This window comes from Ceratotherium simum, chromosome 35 (assembly GCF_057802395.1).
Source record: "Ceratotherium simum simum isolate JZ-2026a chromosome 35, ASM5780239v1, whole genome shotgun sequence".
Taxonomy (NCBI): domain Eukaryota; kingdom Metazoa; phylum Chordata; class Mammalia; order Perissodactyla; family Rhinocerotidae; genus Ceratotherium; species Ceratotherium simum.
The window spans coordinates 31,528,166-31,556,019 of record NC_141934.1 but is presented as its reverse complement, the minus strand read 5'-3'; the positions used below and the strand labels follow the sequence as shown (position 1 = coordinate 31,556,019).

The 27,854-nt window shown below is 58.0% G+C and overlaps 1 protein-coding gene across 1 annotated transcript in view; it reads left to right on the top strand.

Moving 5' to 3' along the window:
* GALNT9 (polypeptide N-acetylgalactosaminyltransferase 9) overlaps positions 1–27,854 on the top strand; it is a 100,975-nt gene that overhangs the window by 52,942 nt on the left and 20,179 nt on the right. The window contains exons 4-6 of the mRNA XM_004430085.3: positions 1,225–1,399; positions 5,676–5,873; positions 14,453–14,570. Of these exons, the coding sequence (XP_004430142.1) occupies positions 1,225–1,399; positions 5,676–5,873; positions 14,453–14,570 (491 nt within the window). The remainder of the gene's footprint in view (positions 1–1,224; positions 1,400–5,675; positions 5,874–14,452; positions 14,571–27,854) is intronic.

Below are 27,854 nucleotides of genomic sequence, written 5' to 3'. Positions count from 1 at the left end.
CCACTGGCGGGTCCACTTGAGCCCCACCTGGGGCCCGGGCTCCCTCCCCCGGGCATCCACTGGAGCCTCGTGACGGGGGGACGACAGGTCTCCCGGTGATACGTGTCGTCTTCCAGCAGCCGCCTGACCCGAGGTCGGGGAGGATCAACAGACGCCCAGAAGCCAGGTCTCGGGTCCACATGCTCCGCAGGCCCCTCCCGCTCAGCCCCCCACCTGTCTGTCCTCCCACCCTCCTCCCCCCGTCCCTGGAGCAGCCCGAGGACGCTCCCCCGAGGGACACGGGCTCCTTTCCACACCCAGACCCATACCCCCCTCTTCCCCGAGGCTCCTCCCCGTCCAGGCCCAGCCCAGATGTCACCTTGGCAGACGGGCGTCCCCGTCTACCCAGAGAGGCTCCTGCCCACGCGATCGCCCGCTCTCTTTTTCTGGTTTTTCCTATTGGCTAAAATCTGGTATTATTGTTCCTTGTTTTGTTGCTTGCACGGTTGGCCATTGGGAGCTTCCTCAAGTATATATTCCTGTCTTTTATATGTGCCTTCTTCAATTTTTTAAATAATTTATTGAGTTGAAATTCCCATAACATAAAATTAACCATTTTTAAAATAAACATACTGTTCAGGGGCGTTGAGTACATTCACGTTGTTGTGCAGCCTTCCCCAGTGTCCATCTCCAGGACTCTCCATCTTCACAACTGAGACTCTGTCCCCTTAGACACCAACTCCCCCTGCCCCCGCCCCTGGGCCCACCTCCTACTTTCTGTCTCCGTCAGTTGGACCCCTCCAAGGAATCTCACAGGGTTTGTCCTTCTGTGACTGGCCTACTCATGTGGCAGCACGTTGGAGTCCCCTCCTTGTTGAGGCTGCGTCACACTCCGTTGTGTGCACGGACCACACCTTGTTCCCATCTGTCCAGGGACTCCGTTCCTTTCTACAGCTAATAATTCAGTCCATTTTCTCCTGTCTTCATAACCCTTGCCTCTGTCTGACTCGGTCTGGTCTGACTGTTTCCTGGTCCGTTGTCTCTCCTGCTGGAAAGCCGGCTGCAGGGGGTGGGGTCTTGTCCCCCCGTAGTCTGCCCAGCGCCCAGGTCTCACTCCCCCACAGCGGGTCCTCTTAAACGTTTACGACGTACGGCTCCGGGCTCACCACACTCCGTCGACCTGGGGTCTCAGGGGCCTGGTCCCCCCCGGACATCAGATGCTGAGACGTCCCCGTGTCCCCACAGTGGAGCTCAAGTTCAGCCTGGACCAGTACATCAACAGGAGATACCCGGGCCTTGTGAAGGTCGTGCGCAACAGCAGGCGAGAGGGCTTGATCCGCGCGCGGCTGCAGGGCTGGAAGGCGGCCACGGCCCCCGTCGTCGGCTTCTTCGATGCCCACGTGGAGTTCAGCGCCGGCTGGTAAGGGCCGGGGTGCAGGCCATGGTAGCTGAGCGGCCGCGGGGCCGGGGTCTGGGTGGGGTCGACCAGCACCGGCTTCAGGGGACGAGGGCCAAGGGGACGAGCCTGGCAGGGCCGGGGGCATCTGAGTCCAGCCATCGGGGCTCCACGCCCAGCCCCGAGAACCCAGAAACTGTCTGTGAGGGGGAGGACCTCAGGACGTGTACACGTGAGGGCTCCACTTGTTCCCAGAGGAGTCTGAATTGGCCAATAATTCCAGCAGGCGACAGAATGAAACGAGGACGTTCGTGTCACCTCGGATCAGGGAAACACACGCAGGTTGGGGGCACTTGCTGCATAGACGTGTGGTCTCGAGGGTCTTGGTCGGTTACTAGAGGCCTAAGCCACTGGGAACCAGATGGAAGCAATTTCTGATCCTTATGGAACATTCTAGATCAAAGAGTCGACGCGTTTTCTCTCATCCCTTGCACGCAGGAGCAAGTGGGCTTCCGATGGGAAATGTGGAGGGGGCGTGGCGGGGCCGTCCCTCGGGATAATCTGGAGGTGTGCCCCGTCCACCCGGGAGGAAGGCAGGGCTCCTGTCCTGGCTTGTCCCTGCCCCAGGGAGGTGGGGACTCCTCGGGGCCTCCATACTCACTGGGGCCCCCAGACTCGCAGCATCAGCAACCCCTGAGAGCAGGTGGGAATGCAGGTCTGTGTGACCGAGGGTCTCTGGGGTGGGGTCCAGGGGTCTGTGTCCCCCACCTGGGGGTCTCACCCTCGAGGAGGGTAGTGCCCTGGGCCACCTGGAGCTGTACCCATAGGAGGCCAGTGATGCTTTCAGAACAGGGTCACTTGTCCAGCAAGTTATCCACACCCCAGGGGGTTGGGGGGTCCCCTGGGGCGTCGGACCAGGAGTGGGCCTGGTGCCTCTGTCCAGACCCCGTTGTCCCAAGGCAGGTGCCTCAGGACGAGCGGACGGAGCGGCAGGATGACCCTCAGCATTTTCTGGAAAGCTCCGCTGGGCTCTTCTTGGGCGGGGCCTCTGGGAGGCGTCCCCGGAGCCCTCGCGCGCCAGGCCCTGAGCGGCAGCTGGGTGGGCAGAGGGCGGCGCGCCTCAGGAAGGCTCTAGGTGTGAAGAGGCACGGCGTGATGGTCAGACTCACCGACTCGATGTGCGTGCAGCCAGAACGGGCGCCGCAGCCGGTGTCGGGCGGCGACTGTCCCCGGGCGTGCCTGTTTGCCCGTCTGCAGAGTGGGGGTGCGGGAGAGATGCACGTGGGATCGTCGCGAGGGTATGTGAGTGGTGTTTGTGGAGCCCCTCGATGGCGCCGGGCTCCGGGCACACGGGTGTCAGATACCCACCCAGCTGGGGTTGCAGAGAGGGGACAACCCGGGTGTGAGGTCGCCTCGGACGTGAGCGGACACTTTGAACAAATGAGTGTGAGCAGAGGGAGGGTTCCCATGTGCGAGTGTCCTGGGTCGGCCGTAACACACGACCGAAAACAACAGAAATTCATTCTCTCAGTTCTGGAGGCCCGAGTCTGAAATCAGGTGTCGCAGGGCCACACTCCCCAGAGGCCCTAGGGGAGGCTCCTTCCTGCCTCATCCAGCCCCTGGTGGCTCCTGGCATCCCTTGGCTTGTGGCCGCACCATTCTAGTGTCTGCCTCCGCCACACGCGGCTTCTCCTCTGCGGGTCTGTGCTCAAGTCCCCCTCTGCCTTTCTTTTGTGAGGACACCGGTCACAGGATTAGGGCCACCCTGAATCCAGGATGAGCCCATCTTGGGCCCTTGACCTTAATTACAGCTACAGAGACTCTGTTTCCAAATGAAGTCACACGCACAGCTTCCAGATGGACGTGGTGTTTTGGGAGGATCACCGTGCAACCCTCTCCCAGCTCCCGGGAGCTCCAGGCTCCTGGGCTCGTGGCCCCATCCCTCCCATCTCTGCCTCCGTCTTCACACGGGCTTCTCCCCTCTGTGTGCGTGTCTCTCCTCCTCTGTCTCTTATGAGGACCCTTGTCATTGGGTTTGGGCCCCTCCCAGGGAATCCAGGATGCCTTCAGCTCAATTAATCCACAGGGGTGGGTCTCCAGGGGTCCTCAGTGAACAGGGCGCGAGAGCCCCACTCTGGGCAGCGTGCAGCACCCATCAGCTGAGCCGCAGGGAAGAGTCGGCCCAGCGTGGCCAGCTTGTCCCATTTTCAAGAGAAACTAAAACTTGCAATTTTTATATCAAATCTCCCAACTCATATTTTTAAACTCTGTGAAGCGTAAACTTGAGATATTCACTGAGATACTGCCCCCAAGGGGAATGAGGGGTCGTACGTGCTACAAGAGGGGGTTCATGGTGGGTGTGCTGATCAAGTCCCACAGTGCATGGTTCAGAGGTCCCCAGCCGGGTCCAGCGAGGGTCTGGCACTTTGGGGTCTCTCAAAGTTCGTGGTTTTCCTCACTGCTTCAGTGGTCTGGTGTCTCTCAGGCTGTGGGGCCTTTCCTTGCATGCTCCCTCGGCTCTCCTGGGGGCACCTCAGCTACCCCAACTGTAAGTTTGCTCTACGGGTTGGTTCCGTCCCAGCACATGTCTGACTGAGATTCGGCTTTCTTCTGCTCTGACTTCTGCTCGTAGCCCCCATTTCTCTCTCCTCTGCCACCCTCGCGAAGCGACTCTTCTTTGCCTGTGACGTCTATCACCTTCTATCATTAACTACATATTGTTGTCCCCCCCCCCGCCAGGGTCTCTCCATGCTGTTGTGTAGGTTGTGCACTGCACAACTGTACCTGGTGGCCCTTCCATCCCTCTAATACATTAAACTCCCTGAGGCGTTTGGAGGGCGTCTGGGAGAGCCACGAGTCTGTCACATCAAAATGCACTTTTAACCGGTGTAACTTTAATTTTCATAACTGAAAACCCAGTGTCCATCTGTAAATAGCCCTCCCGCCCGGACTGCCTCCACCAAGATCCCGCCTCATTAGCAGACGTGCCATTTGCAGAGCGTCCCGTCTCCAACGCGCTTTTTGCACAGTAATTAATTAATCCCCCTCGTGGAGTGAGAGGCAGAGACACCAGGCTCTCACTGGAAGACGGGAAGGAAGGCCATGAGGCGGCTCTCGCCGGCCAGGGTCGGTACTGTCCCTGCTGGAGCCGGACCCCAAACCGGCCTCGGCCCCGCTGTCCCTCACCGTAGCGTCGGCTCCCTGGTCGGCGGGTGCTCACAGCCGCGGGAAGGGGGCGGGCCTCCAGGCGGCATCTCATCCTTGAGGTAGACAAGGCCATCTCTGGGGGGAGCTGCACCCGCTCCCCAGGCCCCCGCACAGAGGGAGGTCACAGGGAGGGGACCACGTCCTGGTCTCCCGCCCTTCGGGCTTCATCGCCTACACTGCCCCCTTTTCTCCACTCCCGCCTGCCGGCCGGCTCCCAACACAGCAGCACGTGCCAGGTCCCAGCGCTGGCTGTTCCCTCTGCGTGGAATGCCCATCCCCCGACACACGCCCACTCCCTCCTACACTGCCTCCCGGGCATCGCCCCCTGCAGCCTACACTGGACGCCCTATTTAAAACTGTGACTCCAAATCACCCTCACTCTGCTCTCTTTTTCCTCACAATTCCTATCATCTCCTAATATGTTATTTCATTTACTTATACATCATCGTCTGTCCCACGCCCCCGCCCGGTCAGGGCTGCCATACACTGTTGTGTAGGTTGCACACTGCACAGCACTACTCGGCAGACTTTCTTGTCCCTCCAGTACATCATAAGCTCCCCGAGGCATGGATTGTTTTATTCTTTAGTTCACAAAGGTATTCCAATTTGTTAGAATAGGGTGTGACACATAACAGGTCCTCAATCCATGCTGGAAAATGAATGTACCTCCCGCAGGTGTAGGGAAGGAGGGGCAGGAAGTGGGACTCGGTGAAGGGAGAGGCAGAGCTGTGAACCAGGCCCAGGGACAGAGTCAGCCGACCCACAGGGAGCTCTGGAGCCAGGACAGCCCTTCAGAGAGGTCATAGGTTGGGTCAAACAGTCTTTCTATCACCAGTGTCAATCAGTCCTTAGTGGTGGGCTGCCCCAGGAAGGGCGCGACCTTGGGTGCGGGGTCTGCAGCCCGGAAGACCCCTGGGGCTTCCAGAGCTGAAGCCCTTGGGTCCAGCCAGCAGGTGGGCGGTCCAGCCGGCCATCAGACCAGAGTGTGGCCACCTGCTCCGGCTACCGGCTTTGGGTGAACTGGCCCCTCCTCGGGGAACAGGGTGGGGGTCCCGGCGTCCACGCCCCTGCTCACGGCGCGGGCCTCCCGCAGGGCCGAGCCCGCCCTCACGCGCATCCGGGAAGACCGCCGGCGCATCGTCCTGCCCGCCATTGACAACATCAAGTACGACACGTTCGAGGTGCAGCAGTACGCCAGCGCGGCCCACGGCTACAACTGGGGCCTCTGGTGCATGTACATCATCCCGCCCCAGGACTGGCTGGACCGCGGCGACGAGGCGGCACCCATCCGGTGAGCGGGCCCCAGGGCCGCCGAGGCGGGGCCTGCGCGGGAGGAGCCAGGAGCGGCGTGGGGGGGTGGGGAGGGTCTGCTGCAGGTGGGCTTGGGGCTGGGGGGACGGACGATGTCCCCTGCAGAAAGCCACAGCCTGGCGCCGGGCGGGACACGGAGGTGCAGGTCTGCCGCATGTGAGCACGGGACGTGGGGAGGGGGAAGTGGGGAGCTGGGCCAGTTTGTGACCTGCGTGATGACAAGGGCGGGTGGGGAGAGGAGGACAGAGAGGAGGGAGAGGGAGAGGGAGGGAGACAGACAGACAGACAAAGAGCCAGTGACAGAGACTGAGAAAAAGACAGACCCTGAGAGAGAAGAACGGGACAGAAGAGAGAAGGGGAGAGGTACACAGAGGTGGGAGAGGGAGTAGGAACCGACCCAGACAGAAAGAGGGAGAGAGGGACGGACAGATGGAGGCAGCACGGCCAGAGTCCTAAACATGGGCAGGGAGAGCAGAGCAGAGACATGAGACCAACAGATGGCGTGAGCTACAGACAGAGACACACAGTCATTCAGTCAGACCCCCGTAGATCGTCCTGCAAAACAATTATGTTATTTTGAATCAGTTCCCAAACACGAAAATGGAGAGATTATTACATGTTAAAAATACACAAGCCCAGCATCTTTTGAAAAATGGGAAGGCCCACATTCTCACAAGGCAGCAATCGTCTAAACAGGGTGCATGGTCTCCAGTTTGCCGCAGTTCCCCCCACTCCCTATTGCTCCCTGACACTTTGCCATCGTACCTGCACTGTCTGTCTTCTTTGCCTGGCTTGCTCTATTCGTTTCCATCACCAACTGAGCTTCTGTGGTTTCAACCCCTTCCCTCGACTTCCGTGGTCTGCTGACCCCATGGGAAATCTGTGCTTCAAAACCTATCGATGCCGCCACTGTCTCCCGGGGCCCTGCCAGGGTGGAGGGTTTTTCCTAGAATAGATGTGCATCTCCAGGACCTGTTGACCCCCGGAGCCTTTGTCAGGTCTCCCCGAAGAGGTTTAGGGTTTCAGGGGCCAGAGGCCCCCCACCCCCCGCCATCTGTACAAACTGGTGTGTCCCTGCAGAAATCCTGCTGAAAGAGGCCACTTTGCCTGGGAGTGACCAAGACCACCCATCGCTGTGCCTCGGGAAGCTCTCTCTCTCCCTCTGGGAGGGTCTCATGGGGGCTGGCAGGCCCCTACCCTGTGCCGGCAAGGAGCCATTCGGTGATGAGTTTAGTCCAGAGCAGTCTGGACATCTGGTGGTGAGGTCAGTGGGCACCGCGAGATGAAACAGCCTGGCCCCCGCCCCACACGTTCCTGATTTCCAGGGAGGAAGATAGCGCCGCCCTCACAGGGGTGCTCTACACAGTGAGACCAGTGAGGCTCCGGGAGCCGGGGCGGCAGCCTCGCCCGGGGCCTTGAGCTGTCCCCGCAGTCACTGTCTCAGAGACGGGGCTCCAGACACCCCCAGAGCCGGCAGGGCCTGTGCCGTGAGCGAGCGGCAGCGGGTGTCGGGGACCGGGGGGCCCAGCGCTCCCCCAGGACCGGAGGGACCGACAGGGCCTCACTGCGGGCAAGGAGCAGCGGTCTGAGGTCATTTTTCTTCATTCAAAATGCACTTGATAATCCCCAATTAGAGGCAAAACAGACACTTTAGGGGTCAGTGAAATCAGAGAACCCGGGGCGGCGTCTCCCGCAAGTCTGGAGCCTCCGGCCGCCCCGCCCACGCGGGAGCGGGTTCTCGGGCCACACCGTGCTTTGTCTCCCACTTTGCTCCTCATCAGCATCACCTGGAGAGCTTCTGAAAACCCCGATGCCAGAAACCCAAATGAAAAATGGGCGGACGCCTCGAATAGACACTCTCAAGAGGAGAAAGACAAGCACCGACAGGCTGGTGGGAAGACGCCACCACGGTCTGTCCTGGGGAAACGAGGATCAAGGGCGCGATGAGACAGCCCTGCATCACGCTAGAACCACTGACAACAGTTCTAGAACAGCCTGACGGCTCCGAGAGCTGGTGGGGCTGGAGCCGTCGGGACGCGCAGACGCCGCTGGAGGAGAAGGAACCAGCAAAACCGCTTTGGAAAACCGTGTGGTGGTTTCTGGTAAAAACATATCCTGTGCGACCAGCCGTTCTGCCCCTCGGCCTTTGCCCTGAAGCAGTGCAAACACACGTCTATGCAAAGATCAAACGCGACTGTTCACAGCATCGTTCACTGTAGGCCGGAACCCGAAATGCCCAAATGTCCATCAGCAGTGGTCTGCCCACGAGAGCAGCGCTCGGGCCGGCCCCACAGGGGCCACGCCCGCCAAGGCCCCCTGGAAATCAGATGTGACGGGTCCTCGGGGAAGAGAGGAAGCTGCCCATCACCTCCCCAGGCCCCACGGGGTCCCCAGCAGGCTCCTCACCTGCCCTACCTCGTGGCTGCTTCAGGGGGCTCCCCGGACCCCCAGCCTCTCTTTCCGGGGAGAAGGAGGCACTCTTGCTCCCTGCTCTCAGTGGACACAGCACCATGTTCGTCGCGTGACCGTGACCTTTGAGTTCTTCTAGAAAAGGCCGCCTCTGAGCACAGTGTGGTCACTTTGTGCCAAATATATTTAAAATTGGAAACAATGGTCAAATTTAAGGAGGTTTCACATCTCTGAAAATTAGAAGATTCTGGAAAACCTAAGCCCCATTCCTATGTAGTGACAATCTCTGGGGCTGAGTTGCTGCTGATCCCTCAGACAGGGCGGCGCCACAGTCCCCACCACTCCCTGCAGCCCCCACACACGTCCCTCACGCAGAGGGTCAGCAGTAACGGGAGGGCCTGTCAGACGTCGCCTCCCTGCGTGGTGGAGGGTCTGTGCCCTCTGATGAAGGAGAGACCCCATTTCCTTCAGGAAGGACCCTCTGCACTGCCAAAATCCATCCTGTTAGTCTTCCTCCTGGCCTCCATGAGGGGTCCATTTGACCAGTGGCCATTTACCAGGAGTTACTAGAACATCTGTGCATTGGAAAAGGGAGATGACCGGACTTTCCAGGGACCGTTGGACGCTGGCTTTGACCGGCACTAATTCCTGGAGACTGAAGTGTCGCCGCGGCCCTCTAGTCGGAGCAGGGGCCTGTGGAGGGTGGGTGATTGGGGGCTTCGGCTCCGGTCCTTAACGGTGGGTCTCACGGGTCCCTTGGGTTATTTCCCCAGTTCTGGAATAATTGGAACAGCATGTTCGAGTACAGTCCCCAAAGGTAAGACATGGAGACGTGCAAGAGAGGAGAGGAGCAGACCAGGTGGGACCAACGAGGCTGACCTGGGAGGGGGTGATGGCCGAGCGCACTGGGGGACGTGGAAGCTTCCGGACTCCCAGAGGGGCAGAGGGCAGGCGAGGGCTGGCACTCTGGGTCCAAATGACGGAGAAGGGCTGCGCCCTCAGACTGAACCAGGCCCCCAGTGGCCTGAAGCCCTTTGCTCCACAAACTACTACGGTCTTCTCCAGAGGCCGCCCTCTGCTCCACGCGCTCGGGCAGGTCTCCCCACACCCCCTCTGCACGGCAGACCGCGCAGAATAAGCACGCGCAGAATAAGCACTCGGGCCGGCTCCCTGCAGAAAGCCCTCCTGGCCACCCTCGGGTCGAGTCCCTCCCCTGCAGGTTAGGAGAATCCCACCCCGGGCTAGAAAATTGCTTCCGGAGGCCAGCACGGGGGGCCACCCAGTCTCCTCTGGGAAATGGCTCTGGGATTTCTTATCTCCCACGTCCCCGGAGGAAGAGCCGCTGCCCTGCTGAAGGACACAGCTCGCACTTGCCAGGAAATTACTCAGCGCCAGGAGAGGCTGACATCTGAAGATTTACTGGAGGAAATCTTCCTGCCATTCATTATACTTGAAGCTCAAGGAAGGAAAAAGAGTGAAAAGAAACATAAAGCTTCTGCTTCTGCGGGGAAAGTATTTCAGTCGTGGCAGGAAGGAGAGACGGCGTCCCTGCGCCCCCGCGCCCCCGAGGAGGGTGCTGGGCCGGAGGGGAGGTGCGCAGGCCCCACGTGGGCTCCGTGCCGTGGGCTCCCAGAGTCTCCCATGGGGCTGCCGTGCACTGAGGGTGCCCAGCCACGAACACTGTCGTTGACTCGGAGATACTTCGGGATTCTGAATGAGGGCAAACTGGGATCCGCAAGCGGGGGGCACGTCTGTCGCCTCCGTGTTGCTCCAGGCTCCTTAGCAGCAGGAGGGGTGCACAGGCCTCTCCACCGCGCATGAGGCCTGTCCTCCCCGCCCTCCTGCCTCGGCCCAGGTCCTCGGGGGAGCAGCTGCGACGCCATGCCGTCCCCGGCACGCACCTCCCCATGGCCACAGGGCCCGTGGGCAAGGTCCCCTCAGGAGTCCAGATTCGTGCCAGCGCATCTGGTGGACGGCGACGGGCCTGTGGGTGTGAAGCCGGCTTCTGCGTGGGGCAGAGGAGCCCCGGGGAAAAGCAGCCGGGAGGGAGATGCCCCAGGGTCGGCCAAGGGGCCACACACAGCCCCTCCACTCCTCCTGCAAAGCAGGGCGCGTGGGACGAAGGCCCGAGTCACACACATGCACTCGCACAAAGTCACACAGATGCACACACTCACACAGACACACAGGTACACACCGCATGCACACAGACACACTCGCATGCAGATGTGTGCACACGTTCACACTCACACAGACACACACAGGTACACACGCACGCACACAGAAACACACTCACAGGCAGATACATGTGTGCACATGTTCACACTCACACAGACACACACAGGTACACACGCATGCACACAGACACATGCACAGGCAGATACATGTGCACACACATTCACACTCACACAGATACGCACAGGTACACACGCACGCACACAGACACACTCGCACGCAGATACATGTGTGCACACATTCACACTCACACAGACACACACAGGTACACATGCATGCACACAGAAACACACTCACAGGCAGATACATGTGTGCACATTCACACACAGACGCACACACAGGTACACATGCATGCACACAGAAACACTCACAGGCAGATACATGTGTGCACACATTCACACACAGACACACACAGGTAGGTACATGTGCGCACATGTTCACACTCACACAGACACACACAAGTACACACGCATGCACACAGACACACACGCAGATATATGTGCACACACGTTCACACTCAGACACACAGGTACACATGCACGCACACAGACACACACACGCAGATACATGTGCACACACGTTCAGACACACAGGTACGCACGCACGCACACAGACACACACAGGTAGGTACATGTGCGCGCACGTTCACACTCAGACACACAGGTACACACGCACACACACAGACACACACGTTCACACAGGCAGATACAGGCATAGACACGGGCACACACACACTCGCACACATCTATATCATCTTCTCTGTCACAACGGTAGAGCAGCGACCTTTCACTTCATGACTTGTCACCTGACCTCTCCTGAGAAGCTCTTCCGATAGTGCCGGGTGGTCTGAGGACCACAGTGCTCGGTGGCCAGGAAATATTCCTCCAAAGGGTGACTCGACATTCGTTCCACCGTCCGCACTGACGGGCCTACACTGACTTCCCTTTCTGCCACTACAGCTCACTCTGCAACGCCCAGCTTTGTGCGAATAGCATCTGGGTTAGTTTCCCAGGATGAAGGCCTGCGGTGGAATTAGGGAATAAAATAATAGCAGCACCCAGTCCCCGGGCTCCAGACACTCTTCCCAGCAGTCCGGGTGTTAACTCCTTCCACCTGGTCAGCGGCCACTGGAGGGGGCGCTGTCCTCTCGCATCACAGTGGGGAAGCTGAGCTCAGAGAGGTGGCGCGACCTGCCTGAGATCGCACAGCACTGAGCACAGAGCCAGGCTGGGCTCCTGAATCTACGCTGTTCACCATTGCCTAGACCGCCTCTCGGAGCACGCTGGAGTAGTTTCAGACTTTTCCCAGAGGGTTGAACCAACCCACACCAGTTTCTCCACAAATTTGCCGCCATCAAGTCACCCTCCACGCTTAGCATTGAATACGTGCAAGATGGTTCCTCCACGCCCAGTGCACCAGCGCCTGGTCACCAGCGAGGCCTCACATTCCTCCACACACCTCCCGCGTGCTCACCAACCGAACGTGTGCTCGTGCTCACCAACCGAGCGTGTGCTCGTGCTCACCGACCGAGCGTGTGCTCGTGCTCACCGCCTGGCCCACACGTGGTGCGTGTGCTGCAAGACGCCAGGAGCAGCTGGCTCGCCTGGTACCCAGTCGGTCTCCCGAAGGCTGGAGCACGCATTCGTGATCCTCATTCTGTCAGCTCTCGTTTGTGCAGGGCTCCCGAGTTACGTGGACTCGGGAGTGTGTGTATCTGTGTGTATCTGTGCGTGTGTTTGCTGCAGATGTGCGTCTGTGTTCATGTGTGGGGTGCACACGTGTGTTTCTGTGTGGGTTGCATCTGTATACGTGTCTGTGTGTATCTGGGTGTGTCTGCATGTGTAAGTGTGTTTGTGGGTGCATTTGTGGGACCATATATGTGTGTTGTGTGTGTCTGTATTTGTATATCTGTGTCTGTGGTGTGTGTCTCTGTGTGTAGTTGTGGGTGTCTGTGTGTTGCATGTGTGTCTACATGTGTCCACGTATCCGTGTGTGCCTGCATGTCTGGTGCATGTGTGTATTTGTGGTGCATGTGCGTGTGTTTTGTGTCCGTGCATCTGTGTGTGTCTGCGTGTCTATTATCTCTACAAGGCAGGAGCCTGTGTGAGGGCTGTTTGCTGTGAGCCGCCACCTCCCAGTGTCCACAGAGCAGCCCGGATGCAAGGATGCCCCCAATGACAAGCATCCCCCCCGGACCTGAGAGCCCCTCAGCCCTCGCTGTTTTCTGCAATCGCAGCAAGAATTTCTCATGCAAATAAATTCAGCGCCAGCTGATTCTGCTACAGTCGCCTCATGAGCTTATTTTAAGTTTATTTTGGAACTCTGAGCAATAATAAAAAAATCATTACCAGCTATAATCGACTTGGCAGGGAATGCGGCACTTCAGTTCATCAGAGAGCACCCTGAGGTGTTTTTGTTTTTGCTGAAAAACGAGAGAAACACCTGCCGTACGCTGGTGAGCCGCAACTTAACCAGACAACACCTGCTGCTACAGGTCCAAGACGGCATCAAAATTCTGTTACCCTTAGATTTGCGGCCAAAATCTAATGACGAAACAAATTGGATCTCTGCACAAATAAAAGGATAATCGCTCCTTAATGCCCCTGATATTCTGGGACAGCTGATGGGCACTTACATCTGACTTCCAGTCACTGGGAGCAGAAATGCTGCTTTTAAGTTGTGATTGAGACGGATCGGTCGCTGTTGTTTTTACTGAAGATAATTTGATATACAGGAGTGACGGGCAGGCACAGAGGAGAGAGGAGCTTCAGCCTTCGTCTCGGCGCCCGAGCAGCTGCGGGGGCTTCAGGGACACGGCCGCCTTTGCTCAACCTCTCTGAGCTCGGAAGAAACCAAGCCCTCAACCTACGAGGGAGTTGCCTTTGTTTTGAGGCAAAATCTTCCATCAAAAGCTTAGAAGGTCCTGCTTTCTTACCACATGTAGAATGTGCCTCTTCTGGCTGGAGAGACATTTTCCCTTTCTCTTTTCTTTCTGTCTTTTGTCCCCACCACCTAGTAGACACTCGGTGTCTCCCAAATTCAAGGTTGACTGAATGAGTGAGTGAATGAGTGAATGAGCAATACCGTTCACAGTGAGTCCGTCTGCTTTTTCTCCAACACCGTCTCCTTGTGCCCTGCTTTACCGTCGCTGCTCCATGAGATCACTGCTTGGGGACGCACAACACTGATAGATTATTAATCCATATTAGAAAAAATATAACTAGCCCCTCGACACATGATTTCACAGATATAATTGCTTGGGACAAGGCAAGATTTACCGACTTTTTAAAAAGAATTATTACAGAAATGTTAACAGCGTTCCAGGTTGCACAAGTTGTGCACTCTATAGCTCCAAGGTGTGTCATTCAGAGTCAGTCTGATATCAAAGAGGGTCCATAGAATTGAGCAGTGCACAACCCACACAACTGCCCATTGTAGCCCTGACTCGTGTTACACAGATAGGACAAAACAATGAAGGAGATAGGCGAGTGACTCAAGCTTGGGAAATGATGTTCAAGGCAATCAAACAACTCATTGGGTAAACTGACTGTTTCTACTCCCCTACACTAAGTTGCCTGAACTGAATGCTGGTTTTTGTCACCTGCTGATGTTACTCAATGAGCATTTGGACTTGGTCTGTGCTGGGTGCTTGACCAGGCTCTGAGGATGCAAAGACGCGCCCGAGGTGGCCTTGCCTGTGTCCTGGCGGTTGGAGAAACAGCTGACAGGAGCCTGGGCACGTGACCAACTGGTGCCGAGAAGCACAGGGGTGAGGTTCGAGGAGGTGGAAAGAGAGGTGGGGGCCCATGTGGGCTCTCCTGGCTGCCAGCCTGATCTGTGCTCAGCGTCCCCAGCAGGCGGGGGCCCAGGGTCACTCACTGTGACCTGCTCACGCCGCTGTCTGCTTCCCACCAGGACCCCCGCCATGATCGGCTGCTCCTTCGTGGTGGACCGGGAGTATTTCGGGGACATTGGCCTGCTGGACCCGGGCATGGAGGTGTACGGTGGCGAGAACGTGGAGCTGGGCATGAGGGTAAGTGACCTCTCCCGAGAGCGGGTTTACGGAGCAGACCTGGCGGAAGTTGGGCCTGTTCAGAGCGCGGGACCGAGGCTGGTCCGCGACCTGCTTGTTACCGGTCAGTGGGACGTGAGGCCCCAACTAAGAGTCAGTGTGAGAAACCTCGGTGGCGTCGGGGCCGAGAGTGTGACATCTGTGGAATACAACAACAAAAGACTGTATTTCGTGGGCAATCATTTCTCAAGCCGTTCACCTGTATTGTGTCACGCTGCGTCTGGGCTGGGGGGACGGGGGCCCGTGGTTAGAGCTGGTCCTGCCTCTCCCGGCGTTTGAGTGTCCGCAGCAGAGACCCGCCTCGCGCCTCCGCTCTGTGCATTTGTCCTGGTTGGATGGGGAAGGCGGGTTGTGGGCGCCCGAGGCCCCCAGCGCTGCTCCCCGGGGGAGAAGGTCCCGGGCAGGACAGGGTGGACGGGGCCTCGCTGGGGCGGGCAGGTCTCAGCCGAGGGGCAGGAGGTGCTGGCCCACACGGCACGAGGCTGCACGCGCTGCCCGCCGCGGGCCCTGGGTGCCCCCAAGGGAGGTCCCGATCTGGTCCAGGGGGTGACTGAGCCCCAACCCCTCCTTCCCACCCCAGCGACTCCTCCTGGTTTCGAACCTCCTCCCTTGGCTGCTGGGGAAACTGATGGAAAGTTCTGGAAGACTCTTGGTTGCCAATCAGGTGCTCCAGGATGGCGAGCTCGGTCTCCTCCTGGAGGCCCTAAACTGAGGTCAGACCTCAGCCCCCTGTGGGGAGGGCACTTCGTCACCCAAAGCCTTGGGGAATGTCGGCGACCAGGGGGCATAGGTCCCCTCGAGGACAGCCCTTCAGGGACGTGGTGTGGAGAGCTTCCACCCTCAGAACAGGACACGGTGCGTGTTGGCAGGCGGCTTGCGAGATCTCAGAGGCTCAGAGAGCAGGCGCCTGGCCCAGACCCTTCTCCGGAGCCCGTGTCTCCCGCAGGGAGCAGGGCTCACTTAACATGATCCGAACATGGCTGTGTGCCAGGCCCGCGACTACAGAGGGGACAAAACAGATGGAAACCCTGCCTTTCCTCAGCTCGCCTTCCAGCGGAGGAGGCGATGAGACAAGGCAGTGTATCACTCAGCGAGAGATGGGAAAGGGAGGATGAAGCAGGTCCACCAGGGCTGTGGGCGGGGTTTTAAAGAGAGTGGCTGGGGCCACCCCGTGGCTTAGCGGTTAAGTGCGTGTGCTCCCCTGCTGGTGGTCCAGGTTCGGATCCCGGGCGCGCACCGACGCACCGCTTCTCCGACCATGCTGAGGCCGCGTCCCACATGCAGCAACTAGAAGGATGTGCAACTATGACATACAACTACCTACTGGGGCTTTGGGGAACAAAAGGAGGAGGATTGGCAATAGGTGTTAGCTCAGAGCCGGTCTTCCTCAGCAAAAAGAGGAGGATTAGCATGGATGTTAGCTCAGGGCTGATCTTCCTCACACACACACAAAATAATAATAATAAAGAGAGTGGTTGGGGAAGGGGACGTGTGGCATTGACAGGGAGACCTCCAGGTGCCCGAGGGAGCCGTGGATGATCAGGGGAAGGGAGGGGTGCTCCAGGCAGAGGGAACGGAAGGTGCAAAGGCCCTGAGGCAGGATGGTGCCTGGTGTGCCCAGAAGCAAGCAGGCCTGTGTGGCAGGAGGAGGGGGTGGGTCGGCTTCTGCTCCGAGTGAGATGGGAGCCATCGGAGGCTCTGAGAAGAGGGCCCACCTGGTTTCCACCTTTAGGGATCCCCTCCAGCCTCTCTGGTTCCAGGGTGGAGCGGGCAAGGGCAGAAGCAGGGAGGTCAGGGCTTCTGGGAATAATCCAGGGAGGGGGGGTGGCTTGGACCAGGGGAGGAGAAGGTCAGATCCTGCTGAGTCTGGGTGCATTCTAGAGGAAGCCCACAGGGTTTGCTGGTGGAGGGGATGGGGTGTGAGGGGGGCAAGTTGCCTTGGTGGCATTTGGCCTGAGCAGCTGGGTGGGGGGAGAAGCCACCGCTGAGCTGGGGGACCATGGGCAGACAGGTTGCGGGGGTAGGGCCTGGAAATCCCCGTCCCTCAGAACCCAGAGCTCGCAGCGGTCAGGGGCCCCCGGGGAGGCTCCACATGGGCCACCACCAGGCGGGCGCGGAGGGCTGCCCTTCTGCTCTGCTTAAGTGGCTCAGCTGCTCCGTCATCTTCTAAGTATTTGGCAGAGAAAACAATAGTTCAGCGCCTCCTTTTATCCTGCGTTCGTAGCTCTGCGGGGCTCAGCGGATGGTCGCAAAGCCTGATTGATGTGACGGACGCAGCACGCCTGGCGGGGCCAGCAGGGGCGTTCAAGGGCTGTGTGACCCAGATTGGCAAGCCTGGGGAAAACCGCCCCTTCTCCAGGAGCCGAGTGCACGGTCGTGACCAGGTCACCGAGTCCCTGCCTGCGCCCGGCACTCCGGGCTCACGTGCTCCCCACGTGCCACAACCACACGCCCGGGACTAGAACCCCACCGCACACACAGGCCCGGGGCGGGAAGTGACTTAGCCGGGGGCACCCAGGGCTGGGACCCAAACCCAGACTAGTTCTCGGCTCTAATCAGCCAGTTAGCTCTGTCTCTACCTGGTGGGCGACTAGTCAGTGCGGTGTTTACCGGCGCCGAGTGCAGGGGTCTCCTGGGGCCACCGTGACCTTATCCCAGAGGCTTAAAGCCCAGGGACCGGTTCTCTCAGCTCTGGGCCGAGTCAGACATCCAGTCATCACAGGTGCTCCCTGAGGGCTCCAGGAGGACTCGCCTGCCCCTCCCAGCCTCTCGTCTCTGCTGTCGCCTCACCGTTCCTCGGCTCCCAGACACATCCTCCAGTCACACACCGTCTTCTCCCCGGGTCTTCACGTCGTCACCCTCGGTGTGGGTCCAACTTTGTGCCCAAATGTCCCCTTCTCACAAGGACACCAGTCATCCTGGGTCAGGACCCACCTGGTGATGCATCTTATCTCAATCACCTCTGTGAGGACCCTTCTCCAGATAAGTCACATTCCGAGGCCCTGGGGGTTAGGACTGCAGCATACCTTTCGGGGGACACAAATCACTCTGTAACAGGGATACTATTGTGTGGTTATTATCAGGCAAGATGGGGTGGGGAGCATTGAAACCTTCGATGAAGGATTCCGGCGATGGAGGGTGGAGGAAGCCAGACTGTTTCTACCAGGTGCCCCTGAAGATGATTCAAGTTCCCGCAGAAATTGGAACCCTCCAGGGCCCCGCGTCTGCCCGGTGGAGGGGGGCTTGGCTCAAAGGCTCTGGGTACCAAAGAGTGGTGCCCCGGCACAGACAGCCTCCCCGAGGCTGCGCCTGTGGGTCTGGGTTCCATCAGCCCGTGCCCTGGAGGCACCTGAGACACAGAACTTTCCAATTCCCCGTGTCTCCGGAGAAGCCCAGAGGGCAGGGGGTGCCAGGCCAGCATCCACGGCCCCTCCAGGCTGGAGATCTGGGGGCGGGGAGCCGGGGTCTGGTACTGGTCTCTCGCAGCCAGGAGACCCAAGGCCGATGCGAGTCATGGGCAGGTGGCCCTGTTGGGACCTCAGAGCTGGAGACCGAGGATGCCACAGAGCCGTCACAAAATATTTCTGGCTGTGGTCAAGCCTGGAAACCGTGCAGGTAGGTGACTCTGTGGAGAAGAGAACCCTCAAAAGGGATGTAGGCAAATTCAGTCACGAAGGCTTGGGGGAAACCCCAACCAATGTCAACAGGAAGAAAACAAAGACAGAAACAACATGGGACATCATGCGGCAGGTCCACCTGGGCGGCCCAAGCAGGTGCCTCAGACGGATCTGGGATGGCAGAAGGAGCTGGTTCCTCGGGGCGCCTCAGCGCACGCGTGGAGCCTGGAGTTTAGTGACTTGCACACGCACCACGTGGCCTGGATGTGGACCAACCATCTGCTGCACGGTCCAGAGGAACCACACACCCCCGCTTCTGCGTCGTAGCGGACAGCGCTTTCCAACGGCCGCCAGGGGCACCCGGTCCACGTGCTCTCTCACCCAGCACTCGGACCCTCCTCCTGTCAAGGACGACGTGGTCTGTGTCCCCTCTGCCTTGAACCTGGGCTGACCTGGTGACTAGCCAACCAGGACAGAGCAGCAGGAACAATGATGTGACCCCTAAGGCCAGGTCATGAGAAAAGACGCTCTGCCCTGTTCCCGTGGACACCAGCTCTTGGAACCCAGATGCCCCCGTGAGGATGTCGAGCAGCCACATGGAAAGGCAACTAGCTGAGGCCCCAGCCGACAGCCAGACACGGAAGCTTCCGGATGATTCGAGCCCCCGGCCTCCAGGTCTTCCCAGTGGGGGCCCCAGGCATCATGACACAAGAGACTTGTCCCCACTGGGCCTCCCCCACGTTTCTGACCCACAGAATCCCGGCACGTTAGAAAATGGTTGATGTCACCAAGCTCGGGACGGCTTGTTCCAAAGCAACGTCTACCCCGAAATGTGCTGATTTAAAACGCTCCCTTCAATTAGAAGCAGTTCCACTGTCTGTTAACTGTGGGGCCGGAGGACGCGGGTGAAAGGTGTCGGCAGCAATCAGACCTGGGTCCAAATCCCGTCTCCACCACTTTCCAGCCGAGTGAACTCAGGAAAGTCGCTCCCCTCGCTGAGTCTCCTCGTGTGAACCTGGGACCACGGAGGAGGCGGGAAGGTGAGAACAAAGCACATAAACTGCCGACCCCGCAGCCCCCCCGCAGCACAGACGGTTCAGTGACGTCCACGCGGCAGTCCACTGACGCCGCTGGGCCTGTCCCAGCTGCGCTGCGTACATTTGCCGGATTCATCTGCACAGCACCCCGAGGGCAGACGCTGTTATTCCCGTTTTCAAGAAGAGGAAACTGAGTCCTTACGAGGCAGAGCTGGGCGTCTCCTCCAGGCGTTCTTGCCCAGGAGTCCTGTGGTTATGACTAGTTATCGGTATTGCCAGGACCGAGAGCAACTCACCCCGGGGCAGAGCGACTTAACCAGCTCTCTCTCTCCAGGGGCACCTGACAACCTGGTGACGAGTCCACACCGGGAGGCGGGAGGCGGTCAGCTCAAAAGGCTGGGAGGCGTGTGTGAGTCCTCTTTCTGATGGGCGGGCGGCAGCTCCCCCCGACTCCAGCCTCAGGCTCTGGCTGTGTCCGAGGGGGGCTGCCGGGGCCGTGAGCCACAGCCCGATGTCAGGGACCCCCTGACCCAGCGAGGTCACAGGCCTGCCGTGCCCTCCTGCCCCTCTCCAGCGGGGCTGCGGCTCAGGGGTGGCAGGAGGGCCGTGACCTGATGAGGTCCTCGGGAACTCTGCAGCAGCAGCCCGGGGGACCACGAGCCGCCCACCCACCAGCAGCCAAGCCTGAAGTTCAGAGCCATTTCTGGAATTATTTTTTTTTTTTTTTTTTTTTTATTATTTTTTTTTTTTTTTAAAGATTTTATTTATTCAGTTTTTCCCCCCAAAGCCCCAGTAGATAGTTGTACGTCATAGGTTCACATCCTTCTAGTTGCTGTACGTGGGACTCGGCCTTGCGTTGGACGGAGAAGTGGTGCCTCGGGGCGCTCCCGGGATCCGAACCCGGGCCGCCAGCATCAGACTTAACCGCTAAGCCACGGGGCCGGCCCCATTTCTGGAATTAAAGCAAGGGGAAGCCAGCATGTGCATTGACTTCCCAATTATTAAAACATCATTTGAGCCAAAACTCACGGTTAGCCATGACGCTGAGCCTGAGGCCCCGAGACGCTGCTGCAGCAGCTGTGCGTCAGAGCCCTGGGCACCGCAGGCTTTGCAGGCAGAGCGGGAGCACCGGAAACCCACCAAAAGGAGGGGCCGGTTCCCGGGTTCTCAGGCTCGGGCTGCACCAGAACCCCCTAGACAGCTCCTAAAACACACATCCGTGGGCCCCACCCCAGATACCGGGATTCCGGAGGGCGGGGTGAGCCCAAGAGTCTTCATTTCCAACAGATTCCAGGAGCTGCTGAGGCCGCTGGTCCGGGAGCCCACTTTGAGAACCAGCCTCGGCCGGGCCGGCCCCTTGGAGACTGTGAGCTACTGGCTCCCTGCTCTGCACGGGCCTGAGCACTGCCGCACAACCCCGACACATCCTCCGGCCGAGGAGCCGCGTCCTGGAGCCCGCTCTGGGCCTCCGGTGCTGAGCTGTGCTGCTGTGGGCTGAGCCCCCGGTGGTTTGGGGTACTTGGTTTTTCGTTTTTCTTGTTGGTGAGGAAGATCAGCCCTGAGCTAACATTCGATGCAAATCCTCGTCTTTATGCTGACGAAGACTGGCCCTGGGCTAACATCTGTGCCCATCCTCCTCCACTTTATATGAGACGCCGCCACAGCATCGCCTGACAAGTGGTGTATCAGTGCACGCCCGGGATCTGAACCTGCAAACCCTGGGCCACCAAAACAGAGCACGTGAACTTAACCACTATGCCACTGGGCCGGCCCTTGGGGTACTTGGTTTTTTTGTTTTGTTTCTAGGGTTTCATTTCATTTGTTGTTTTGTTTTTGTTTTTCCCTCTGGGGCCTTTATTCACAGAAAAGATTATTTAAGGCTAGTTTATAAAATTTACATACATTTTATTGAAGTTACACTTTTCAAAACCTATTTGCTTTAAGCTTTTAAGTTAAACCTACAGATCATACTAATATGGTTATAATTCTAACAGAATGAGGACACTCACCTTCCCTTTTTGCCTAAAGTTTGATTAACTCAGGTTGAACAGATTAAATGCCATTAAACAACAATCAGTTCCATTTCTGCCTTTAGTTAATTAAATTCCCCTGAACGTTTTAAAATGACACTTATACATGGAACATATTTTCTTTCCTCTTAAGCACTTCGAATGCTGATCTCACAGCAGAAATTCCAAGTGCTTAAAAAATTCTAGTGTATCTAATAAATTAAATTTATACCAAATCTCAAATTCTCTGAAGCATCTCAGGATTATTTGCAAATATATCTAATTCTCTGACACGGTCCAATTTTAAATCACAAATTCAGAATCAAACTTCAATTATGCATATTAAAAATAGAACCAGGAGGTTAATCTGGCAGATTCTTCAATATGCTGACTTTTCTCAGCTGTTTTGATCACTAAATACCAAATCTTTGCAAATGATTCCTGAACCTTCTGCAGGCGGCATGCTCATCTCCTGGGGCGGCTCCCGCAGGGCGGGGGCGGGCGCTCCTCCTCCGCCACCGAGAGGCCCTTGGGGTTTCCGGCTGCTTCAGGTGAAGTTCCCGGGCTCTGTGCACACCATGACCGCCCCCCAGCTGGTCTCTGGTTGCCCCTGGGCCCCTGGCTTCCTCGCCCCTCCACCCGCAGGACCCGGTCCTGCACTGCAGCACCCATTTGCAACACAGTACTGGGCAGGGTCCTCCTGGAAAAGCTGTGCTGTCCCTGGGGACGGGGGCCTGAAGAGGGGTCTCCACCTGCACCCGCCTTGGGAGGGACAAAGAGCAAAGAGAGACGTAGCCTGAAGCTCAGGGAGGAGGCCGGACTGGAGATCCAAACCCGAGGAATGCCAGCCTGGAAAACCGGAGTCAGAAGTCAGGATGAGGGGCTTTCCCCAGGAGAAAGTGGCGGGAGAGAGGAGGGCAGGTCACTCCTTCAGATCCCTCCCTCCCTCTTTCTCTCTCACTGTCTCTCTCTATCTCTGTTTCACTGTCTCTCTGTCTCTGTCTCTCTCCCCCACCTCAAGTCCACAGCTGAAGGAGTTTGTCAAATGCAAACACCTGTGTAACCACCTCCGACATCAAGATACAGTAATTACCTGTCACCTCAAAAAGTTCCCCCACCCTTTCTCTTTTAACCTGTCTGATTATTTCAAGCAAAAACATCTCAGATTGGGTCCTAGATGCCTTGAATGCTTAACAGTGTCCCTTTCGAGTGGACCTCGGACCAAACAGCCTGTGGCAGACTGCAGTGTCCAGCTCACCCTTAATGGCGATGCCTGGTTTTTGTTGTGTTTACCTTTTATTTTTGGTGGGAGACAATGGTTCCACCTAAGGTAGTGATGTGCTTCCTTCTGAAACACGTGCCTTTAATGTTTGGGAGCGAGGGGCTCAAGCCATGTGTGGAGTAGGTAACCCTTGGCGGTGAGGAGGGGCGGCGTCTTCCTGTGTCTTCTGGTTTTTCCTGGATTCTTTCACCAGGTGTGTATCAAGGCGGACTTTTTAGAGAGAACTGAAGTTGAGGTTTGCAATTGGAAATAAACATAGAAGGGAGCAATGAAGGAGAGAGAAACAAAGGAGGGGGGTGAGGAGACCCCGCAGCTCCGAGCTGCACTTCTGGGATGAGGTCGGGGGGCCCCCAAGATAAGCGGTCACCGTGTCGGGCCTCGGGGAGCCAGAAAGGGCTCCACCCAACGTCACATCCCCTCGGGTTCTGAGTGGGTCCCCAGAGCCCGTGGGTCCCCTCCCCGCGACGTTGGCTGCTCAGCCCTGGCCCAGTGCCCACCGTGCTGCCCCCACCTCCAGGGGCCACTCACCACCTGGCCAAGCTGCCCCCCCCCGGGGGGGGGAACTGGGACGTGGGCGGTGGTGCCTGAGTCCTGGCTCACTCGCCCACAAGATCTGGGTACCGACAGTGCATCAGCAGCCAGGGAGGCTGGTGTTTGCTCATGTTCGAGAGGCCTGCCTGACCTTGCACTCCAGCTGAGGGACCCGGCCAGCGCCGTCCTGATATGTCGTACGGAGTAGGAATATGTTGAACCCATATTTAGAGGCTGTGGGTGAAAGGGCTTTGAGCTGCGGCCTCCTGGGGTGTGATGTGTCCCGTCTGGCACTGTGGGAACTCTATGCCAGGCGGAGGGCCTGGGGTGAACAGTCTGGGCAGTTAGACGAGTTAACGGGGCTCCCCAGGATGGCGGTGGCTCATGAAGCCCTTTCTGTGCCCGTCAGTCTGGGAGATGGACGCACGGACACAGACCTCATCTCCAGCTGTAATCAGTTTGTATTCCCGTCACTGTCACTGTGTGACAAGCCACCCGGTAGTTCAGCTCAGAACGACCATTTCACTTTGCTCACAGTTCGGTGGGTCAGGAACCGGGAAAGGCTCAGCCGTGGTTGCTCATGTGGCTGCGTCAGAAGGAGGCTGGGCTGCGCTCCTCCGAGAGCCCCAAGGGGCAGGACGTCCGAGGTGGCACCCAGGTGGCTGCCGTGGATGCTGGCTGTCGCGGGGGAGTCCAGCCTCCACGTGGCCCTCCATGGTCGGGCCCCTCACCCGGGCAGCCTCGGGCCCCAGCACAGGTGTTCCAGCCAACGAGGCAGCCGTGGCGATTCCCTCTCACGTCCCGGCCCCGGGAGAGGCACCGCGTCACGGGCTTACCCGTGGATGGAAGCAATCACGAGTCGGCCCAGAGTCCAGAGGACAGGGCGGAGACCCCAGGATGGCAGGGGAGGCCAAGAATTTTGCATTCTTCTCTTTTTTAACTTCCAATCTTGTCCCCTCTCAATAGAGTGAGGTGGTTACGATCATGGTGGGGAGCCCGTGACCCTCACCTGCCCAGCACATTCTGTAACCGCCCCCTGCCTCAGTTTACTCATCCGGAGAGTGTGGTTTATGAAGATTAAACCAACTAACGCTTGTAAGGCCTTGAAATGGTGCCTGGCACAGAGCAAGTGCTGTAGAGACTCGGGTCACTGTGATCAAGTCTCCAATGGGACTCGGAGGCTCGGGACTCCTACCTGAGAGCCGGACCTCCACGCTGTGGGGTGGCCTGAGGAGGGTGGGCACAGGCCTTAATCCCGCCCCCTCTGTCCCCAGGGCAGACACCCACCGCTGTTCCGTAAAGGTGGGGGCAGCGAGGGGTCTGCAGCGGCTCCTCGGCCGTGTCTCTGGTCCTCGTCCCACCTGGAGTCCAGGGCACTCAGGCCTGCACCCTTCCCCTTTCTTGTCCTCTCGACAAAGACGCCAAGTGATCCCAGGGGGCTTCCTCTCACCCTGAGAATTAAACCCACACCCCTCCCGGGGTCGGCAGGACCCTCGCCACCCCTGCCCGCCTATCCCGCTGCCCACACTCCCTCGCTCACCCACTTGGCCCCAGCCCCTCTGCTCCCGCTGTCAAGCCCAGCTGGGTCCCACTCTGGGGGAGCCCCTCCCCGCCTGGCTGCCTCCTGACCCTGGGTCTCGGCCCTGGACGCCCCAGAGACCATCCCCGCACACCGCAGGGTTTTCCTTGTTCGACAGCTCCATCCCCCATATCTCACTTATTTCCCTACTTTTGACTGCCTGTCTCCCCTCCATGCCCCGCTGGAATACAAATAGGTCCCCGTGAGCAGGGGCCGAGGCTGTCTCCTTCCTGGCTGCAAGTGACCCTACACAGTGGGGGCTCACCGTATTTATTGGAAAAGCGGGGGCCTCTGTGTCGTGTGCTAACTGCTGGAGCACGGGGGTGGGGGGAGCATCACAGAGAAGCAAGTTGCTCATTTGTTGACCAACTTCTTGCTGACGTCCACGGGGCTGAACGTCGTCCTGGGTGCAGGGATTCAGCAGGGAGCAGAGCAGACACCTCGTCGCCCAGTGGAGCTTCCCTGAGATGAATGGATACGCGTGCACTCTGCAGCTTGTAGAGAAACACGGGCAGGGAGTGTCTGGGATGGGGGAGGTTGTCATGTGAAGTGGGATGATCAGGGAAAGGAATGCTGAGATGGTGACGTCTGAGCAGACGTGAAGGAGGAGAGGAAGCAAGCCGTGTGGCTTTGGGGAAACGTGTTCCCGGCTGAGGGAACAGCGCTTGCGAAGGCCCTGAGGCAGGGGCGTGCGTGGCGGGAGTGTGGCCCTTGTCGCAGAGGGGATCCCGTGAGGGGCCTCTGCCTCCTGGGATCCCGGCTCGCATGCAGACGGGCCTCGCAGCCGCCGCCGTTTCTGATCGTCGTTAGCACGGGTGGTCCACACGGCACTTCTGATCGATTCACCCCAATTAGAGAGCAATTCTGTGGTCTGGGGGCTGGTTTACATTCCTGTGATTGTAGACAAGCCAAGGGCTCATCCCCTAATGAGGAGAGCCCTGGAGCCAATTAGGGGAAAATGGATCCGGGCGGCCGTTAGGTTAATACAGGTCAGGACACCGCAGCAGCGGGCGGCGCGGCGGAGAGCCGTCCGGCTGCAGAACACAAGCCGGACATGGGCGCCTGCTCCGCGTTGACTTTGGGACCCGCGGCTCCTCCAGGGCGCCACGGGAAAACCTCGGCACCGGGGGCAGTGACTGTGCCTCCACACCCCGGCCCTCTGAGGGCTGCGTGGGCCGCGGAACGTCTGGGGCCCGGGGCGGGTTTTTCCTAGTCCTCCGGAGTGGCTTATACAAGCTCCTGCCTCACCGGAGCAGACAAGTGGCATTGTCACCCTCGGAGGGCGCAGGGAGGGTGCCCTCACTGCTCCCCGGTCCACACTCGGGAGAGGGGTCCTGCAGTCAAACTTCAGCGGGGCGCCTGGGTGTTCCCCCATGCTGGGCCTAGACCTTTCTCGCTCTGTGAGCGGAGGGCAGAAGGGGAGGGTGGGGAGCGGGCCGTGAAGTCCTGTTCTAGTTCTGCTTTCAGGAAGGGCTTGTTCTAGTCGCAAGTGGGTCAGCCTGCCTCATAAGGTGAGGACGCATCCCCACTCCCCAGGAGCCCACGGGGCAGGGCTGTCACCACAGGGTGAGCCCCTCGCCTGCCCAGCCAGCCTCTGCTCCACCTGAGCAGATGCATCAGGCCTGTGGGGGTGGGGGCAGAAGCAGATGCCGCTGGGGGAGAGAAAGTCTGCCCACTTGAACGTCTTTGTAAACAAGCCCTGCTGCCCACACAGGGTTTTCAGAAGACCCCTTGGGACGCATTTGGAGCCTGCCTCTGCCCGTTAACCAGCTGGGCCACCTTCTCTCTCTGAGCCTCGGTTTCCCCTTCTGTCACGGAGGGTCGCAGGAGACTTAACTCTGGGGGCTGTCTGGGGAGTCAGTGACATCAGCTCTCAGTGCCTGGAACAGAACAAGCGCGCAGTGAGGGCTCCATGTTGCCATGTGCGGGTACTTCTGGATACGTTTTTTTCCTTTACGAAAGCGACTTTTATGAGAAAAACACTGGAGGTTAGCTAACTGGAACCAAATCAGAGTCACCCGTGATTCTGTCTCTGTCAGTGCCGCGATGTGAACCCTTTCAGAGCTTTTCCCGTATATCCGAACATTGCCTACGTGGGTGCGTGTATACACGTACATAACGTGTGCTGCACGTTTTATGTTTAACACGTATACACTTCCTAAAAGCTGTGAACCATGAGCATCCCTTCTGTAACCACTGGCTGAGTCCCCAGGGGGTGACGTCCATCCAGAACCGCAGAGTCTCCCTCACCGAGCGGTGTCCGTGCCAACCCTGAGACCATTCCATCTTTCCCTAGTTTGTGCAGCTCTGAAATCAGTGTTCTTGTGTCTGAATCTTTCCTCACATCTCAGTTATTTCCTCAGGATACATTTCTAGAAATGGAATTGCCGGATCAGATAAAACACATATTTTTATGGCTTTTGATACAACCTGCCAAATCCTCCTCCCAGCTCCGCCTGCCACTCTGGGCGTGTCCGTGTGTGAGTGCGTGTCTGTGTTATTGTGTGAGTGAGTGTGGGTGTGCGTGTGTGGGGGTGTCTCTGTGTGAGTGTGCGAGTGTGTGTATTCTCACCAGTGGTTCACAATGGAGACAGTTTCCCAGGCCTTGTAACACATGGGGTCTGATTGAATACAATTTTTACTCTTCGCAGATGTGACAGAGAGGAAATGTCTTTGTGGGTTTAATTTGAATTTTTTCAATTGCTAACGAGCCTGAACATTTTCGTACATTTGTTGACCGTATGCTTTTCTTCCTTCGCCAGTTTTTTCCCATGGTCTTCCTCGTTTTCCTGCTGATTTCAAGAGCCCTTTCTACAGTTGGGGTATTACCTCCTGATTGGGCGACACCAGTGCCTTCCTTGTTGCTCATTTTCCAATGCTGACTTTTCATGAGCAGAATTGTTTTCAGCATGATCGTATCCATCTTCTTTTTTGACTGGCATGTGCATTTTCTTCGTTCTTAGAAAGGCCTATTTGAAAGACTATTGACCATATTTCCTTTTTCACCTAAAAGCTTTAATCCATTTGGAATATGATTTTATGGAAGATTGTGATCTTTCTTTATATTGTTGTGAAACGGTGGGCTGACTCTTCTCACACCATTCGTGAAACATTCCATCCCTTACCACTGATGAAAGGCCACCTTTACCATATCCTAGTGCTTCTGGAAGTATCTATTTTCAACTTTCTA